Here is a 6356-nt window from a genome sequence, read left to right as displayed (position 1 = left end):
GTCCCCGTGGCACCGGGGCGTCTTGGGGCGCCCATCCCCTTGGTATCGGGGCACCTCTCGGTGCCCATCCCCATGGCATCATGGCTCCTTGGGGGGGTGAAGGGTCCCTGTGACGGTGGGGTGTCTCTGGGCGCCCATCCCCGTGGTATCTGGGCACCTCTGGGTGCTCCCCGCACCCCCTTGGCCAGTGCCATCCACCCTCCCTCCCCCCCCCCCCCCGCCCCCCGCCGCAGCGCAGGGACACGCGTGGTGCGAGAGCTGTGGGTTTATTTGCCCGGTGCCACGCCGGGAGGTCGCCGTCGCCGCCGCGCTCAGTTCTGGCTCATGATCTGGGAGGGAGAAGCTGCTCAGGGTGGGGGCAGCACCCCGGCACCCAACACCCTGGTACACCCGGCGCCCAGCGCCCTGGCACTCCAACGCCTTAGTACCCTGGCACCCCGGCACCCTGGTACTCCCAACAACGTGACACCCCGGCACCCTGGTGTCCCGGCACCCCAACGCCTTGGCACCATGGTACCCCAACAACCTGGCGGCCCAGCCCCCTGCGCCTTGTCACACTGGCATCCCGGCGCCATGGTCCCCTGGTACCCTGTCACCCCGGTACCTTGGTACCCCGTCACCCCAGTCCCCTGGCACCCTCGTGCCCCAACGCCCTGGTACCCCAGCACCCTGCCGCTCTGGTACCCCAGCACCGTGACACCCAAGGACCCCAGTGCCCCGGTACTCCAACACCATGGCACCCAGCACCCTAGCACTCTGGTACCCCAACACCAGGGCACCCTGGCACCACAACACCCTGCCACCCAAGCATCCCAGTGCCCTGGCACCCCAGGCACCCTGACACCTCGACACCCTGGCACCCCAGTCCCTTGGTACCCTGGTACCCTGTCACCCAGCACCCTGGCACCCTGACACCTCAGCACCTGAGCACCCTGGCACCCTGACGTCAGGGCATCCCATTTCCCCAACACCGTGGTACCCCGACATCCCCCTGCCCTGGCACACTGTCACCCCAGCACCGATTACCCTGGCACCTCAGCACCCCGGCACCCTGGCACCCCGATCCCCTGGTACCCTGTTGGCCCAGCAACCTGGCACCCGGCACCCTGCCATCAGGGTATCCCATTTCCCCAGCACCCTGGCACCCCTGTACCACGGCACAGTGGCACCCCAGCACCAAGTTACCCTGGCACCTCCTCACCCTGGCACCCCCAGGCACCCTGACACCTTGACACCCACCACCCTGGTGGCCCGCTACCCTGGCACCCGGCACCCTGACGTCATGGCATCCCATTTCCCCAGCACGCTGGCACCCCTGTGCCCTGGCACACCGACACCAAGTTACCCTGGCACCTCCTCACCCTGGCACCTCCTCACCCTGGCACCTCCTCACCCTGACACCTTGACACCCACCACCCTGGTGGCCCGCTACCCTGGCACCCGGCACCCCGACATCATGGCACCCCATTCCCCCGGCACCCTGGCAGCCCAGTACCCCGGTGCCCTGGCACCCCGACACCTTGACACCCTGGCACCATGGCCCCCTGCCGCCGTAGCGCCCTGACACCCTGGCACCGTGGCGTCCCGTTGCCCCGGCACCCCGACACCCCGTCCCCCACCTCGGCGATCCAGTCCTCGAAGGCGGAGACGCGGGTGAAGACCGTCGGCTTCTTGGGCGCGTTGCAGCCCAGCCCCGAGACGAAGCTGGCGATGCCGTGCACCTCCCAGCTCCCGTCGGCCGCCTGGCAGTTCAGGGGACCCCCCGAGTCGCCCTGGGGTACGGGAAGGGGTGGGAGGGGGTCAGCGCCGGCTCGGGGGTCCCGGCGTGTCGTCCCCCCCGGCCACCTCGCCCCGGCACGTCGCGGCACTCACGTTGCAGCCGGCCTTCTCGGCGCCGCCGGCGCAGATCATGGTGCGGCGGATGGAGAGGCTGCCCCACCAGTCGGGCTGGGTGCAGCGCTCAAAGCCCACCACGGGCATCAGCGCCTGCTGCAGCCGCTCCGGCAGCGGCCCCCCCGCTGCAGCCGGGCGTTAGGGAGGCTGGGAGGGGGGGCTGTGCCCGATGTCCTGCCTGCTGGCCCGAACCAGCCATCCCTCCATCCATCCATCCCTCCATCCCTCCATCCATCCCTCCATCCATCCATCCATCCATCCCTCCATCCCTCCATCCCTCCATCCATCCATCCATCCCTCCATCCCTCCATCCCTCCATCCATCCCTCCATCCATCCCTCCATCCAATCCATGCCACATCCATCCCTCCATCCCTCCATCCCTCCATCCATCCATCCATCCATCCATCCATCCTTCCATCCTTCCATCCCTCCCTCCCTCCATCCATCCATTCAATCCATGCCACATCTGTCTGTCCATCCATCCATCCATCCATCCATCCATCCATCCATCCATCCCTCCATCCATCCCTCCATCCATCCATCCCTCCATCCCTCCATCCATCCCTCCATCCATCCATCCATCCATCCCTCCATCCCTCCATCCCTCCATCCATCCCTCCATCCCTCCATCCCTCCCTCCCTCCATCCATCCAATCCATGCCACATCTGTCTGTCCATCCATCCATCCATCCATCCATCCATCCATCCATCCATCCATCCTTCCATCCCTCCCTCCCTCCATCCATCCATTCAATCCATGCCACATCTGTCTGTCCATCCATCCATCCATCCATCCATCCATCCATCCATCCATCCCTCCATCCATCCCTCCATCCCTCCATCCCTCCATCCCTCCATCCATCCCTCCATCCATCCATCCATCCCTCCATCCCTCCATCCCTCCATCCCTCCCTCCCTCCATCCATCCAATCCATGCCACATCTGTCTGTCCGTCCATCCATCCATCCATCCATCCATCCATCCATCCATCCATCCCTGCATCCCTGCATCCTTTAAGCCCTACAGCCCTCCATCCTTCTCTCCACCCCGCCACCATTCATCCCTCCATGCTTTCCTCCATCCTTCCTCCCGTCCCCTCCATCCCCCATCCATCTCTCCCTCCGATCATCTCCCCATCCATCCCTCCATCTTTCCCTCCATCCATCCCTCCATCCGTTTCTCCATCCATCCCTCCCTCCATCTCCCCATCCATCTCCCCATCCATCCATCTCCCTGTCCCTCCCTCCATCTCCCCACCCATCTCCCCATCCCTCCAACCATCTCCCCATCCATCTCCCCATCCCTCCCTCCATCTCCCCACCCATCTCCCCATCATTCCCTCCATCTCCCCACCCATCTCTCCATCCATCTCCCCATCCCTCCCTCCATCTCCCCATCCATCTCCCCATCTGTCTCCCCATCCCTCCCTCCAATCATCTCCCCATCCCTCCCTCCATCTCTCCCTCCCTCCATCTCTCCACCCGTTTCCCCGTCCATCCCTCCAACCATCTCCCCATCCATCCCTCCATCTCCCCATCCATCCCTCCAATCATCTCCCCATCCATCCCTCCATCTTTCCCTCCATCCATCTCTCCATCCGTTTCCCCATCCATCTCCCCACCCATCTCCCCATCCTTCCCTCCATCTCCCCACCCATCTCTCAATCCATCTCCCCATCCATCTCCCCATCCCTCCCTCCATCTCCCCATCCGTCTCCCCGTCCATCCCTCCAATCATCTCCCCATCCCTCCCTCCATCTCTCCCTCCATCCATCTCTCCATCCGTTTCCCCATCCATCCCTCCAACCATCTCCCCATCCCTTCCTCCATCTCCCCACCCATCTCCCCACCCATCTTCCCATCCCTCCCTCCCTCCCTCCGTCCCCCCGCCGTGTCCCCCCCCAGGACGCACTGGAGAGCCGTCCCCAGCCGCTCAGGTAGCAGGGGTACCCATCGGGCAGGACGGTGTCGGGGGGGGGCAGCTGCCCCGTCTGCACCTGGGTGTTGAGCACGGCCGGGCGCTGCAGCTTCATCAGGGCGATGTCATTGCTGCCGCGCAGGGACACGTGTCACCGGGGGGGTGGGGTGGGGGAATCTTGGGGGACACACACACACACACAGTGTCCCCGACCCCCCCCACCCCCCACCCTGCCCAGGGCCCCCGCTCACCCGCAGGCCACGCAGGAGCTTCGCCATTTGGGGTGGACGAAGATGTCGCTGGAGGCCACGGGGATGCGCTGCTCGGGGCCCTCCTCGGCGCCCATGTCGAACTCGCCCAGCACCACCTGGTAGGTGAGCGTGGAGCTGCCCCGGGGACGGGGACATCAGGGGACACCGGGGCCCTCCTGCACCCCGCGCCCCCCCCGAGGCACCCAGCGCCCCCGCAAGGCACCCCTCCTGCACCCTGCACCCCCCCGAGGCACCCCTCCTGCACCCATCCCTGCACCCTGCACCCCATCATTGCACCCTGCACCCATCCCTGCACCCAGCGCCCCCCCAAGGCACCCATCCTGCACCCTGCACCCCCCCAAGGCTCCCATCCCTGCACCCTGCACCCCCCCGAGGCACCCCTCCTGCACCCTGCACCCCCCCGAGGCACCCCTCCTGCACCCATCCCTGCACCCTGTACCCCATCATTGCACCCTGAACCCATCCCTGCACCCAGCGCCCCCCCAAGGCACCCATCCTGCACCCTGCACCCCCCCAAGGCTCCCATCCCTGCACCCTGCACCCCCCCAAGGCGCCCCTCCTGCACCCAGCACCCCCCCAACGCACCCCGCACCCCACCAAGGCACCCCTCCTGCACCCCTCCTGCACCCGGCACCCCATCATTGCACCCTGCCCCCTCTCCCTGCACCCGGCACCCCCCCAATGCACCCAATCCTGCACCCTGCACCCCATCGCTGCACCCAGAACCCCCCCCAATGCACCCCTCCCGCACCCTACAGCCTCTCCTGCACCCTGCACCCCCCCCTGCACCCCTTCCTCCCCCTCCTGCACCCTGCACCCCTCAACACCCCCCTCCTGCACCCATTCCTGCCCCCCAGCACCCCCTCCTGCACCCTGCACCCCCTCCTGCACCCATTCCTGCACCCCCCTACACCCCTCTCCTGCACCCTGCACCCCCTCCTGCACCCATCCCTGCACCCCCTCCTGCACCCATTCCTGCACCCCCCTACACCCCTCTCCTGCACCCATTCCTGCCCCCCAGCACCCCATTGCTCCCTGCATCCTCTCCATGCACCCATCCCTGCACCTTGCACCCCCCTCCTGCACCCATTCCTGACCCCCAGCACCCATCCCTGCACCCCCCTACACCCCCTCCTGCACCCATTCCTGACCCCCAGCACCCATCCCTGCACCCCCCTACACCCCCTCCTGCACCCATTCCTGACCCCCAGCACCCATCCCTGCACCCCCCTACACCCCCTCCTGCACCCATTCCTGACCCCCAGCACCCCATTGCACCCTGCATCCCCCCTGCACCCTGCGCCCCCTCCTGCGCCCCGCGCCTCCTCCGTGCCCCCATCCCTGCTCCCTGCATCCCCTCCCCACCCCCCCCCTCGGCACCCCCCCACCCCGTCACCCCCCCCAGGGTGGGCGGGGGGGGGGGGGGGGTCCCTCACGAGATGCAGTGCGCGGCCGTCATCACCCAGTTGGGCGCGATGAGGGTCCCCCCGCAGGTGTGGCGGTAGGTGCCGTCCCGCTCGTACTGCAGCGAGATCTGCGGGGACCACTCGTGGGTGCCACGGCCACCCCTGGGTGCCACCACCCTATAGGTGCCACCACCCTATAGGTGCCACCCTATACGTTCCCCCCCGACCCCGCTCACCTGCCAGGGCCAGCTGTAGGGCACAGCATCCTCCCCGTTGACCACCCGGGAGTCCGGCAGCACCGCGGCCCGGCCGCCTGCGGGAGGTGGCACCCGTCACCCACCGGGCCCCCCGTCACCCCGCCGAGGTTTGGGGGGGGGACACGGGTTGGGGGCTCGGGGACACCTTACCGCCGGCCACCAACAGCAGGAGGAGGAGGGTCAGCATCGCGGTCCCGGTTCGGTCAGGGCGCAGCGGGGGCGGCCGCTCGCCCGCCTTAAATCCCCCCCGCTATCGGGGGCACCCAAGGGCGCCCCTGGGAACGGGCAGCCGGCACCCACCTGGGCGCTGGGGGGGGGGTTAACCATTAACCTCGGCCTTGGGGGGACGTGGCACCCGGCGCCCAGCCAGCCGCACCCGGGGAGCCCCTATAGCCCCCTATACCCCTACAGCCCCCATACCCCTATAGCCCCCATACCCCCCCTGCCCCTGTGCCCCCCATGGCCCCTATAGCCCCTCCTGTGTCCCCTATAGCCCCCATGCCCCCCCTGCCCCTGTGTCCCTCATAGCCCCTATGGCCCCTCCTGTGTCCCCTATAGCTGCAATACTCCCCCTGCCCCTGTGTCCCCCATAGCCCCTATAGCCCCTCCT

At 67.5% G+C, this 6356-nt stretch overlaps 1 protein-coding gene across 1 annotated transcript; it reads right to left on the bottom strand.

Moving 5' to 3' along the window:
• Positions 1–260: 260 nt before the first annotated feature.
• CELA3B (chymotrypsin like elastase 3B) lies at positions 261–6081 on the bottom strand. Its single transcript, XM_063353803.1, has 8 exons — positions 5897–6081; positions 5726–5802; positions 5520–5617; positions 4063–4197; positions 3806–3942; positions 1873–2018; positions 1620–1772; positions 261–329 (listed from the first exon to the last, which is right to left on the bottom strand). Exons 1-8 carry the CDS (start codon positions 5931–5933, stop codon positions 312–314), a joined length of 801 nt encoding a protein of 266 aa, XP_063209873.1. The 5' UTR covers positions 5934–6081; the 3' UTR covers positions 261–311.
• Positions 6082–6356: the final 275 nt, after the last annotated feature.

The sequence above is a fragment of the Chroicocephalus ridibundus genome, chromosome 16, assembly GCF_963924245.1.
Source record: "Chroicocephalus ridibundus chromosome 16, bChrRid1.1, whole genome shotgun sequence".
Lineage (NCBI taxonomy): Eukaryota > Metazoa > Chordata > Aves > Charadriiformes > Laridae > Chroicocephalus > Chroicocephalus ridibundus.
Note: the sequence above shows the minus strand (reverse complement) of the source record. Positions and strands in the feature narration are given on the sequence as shown.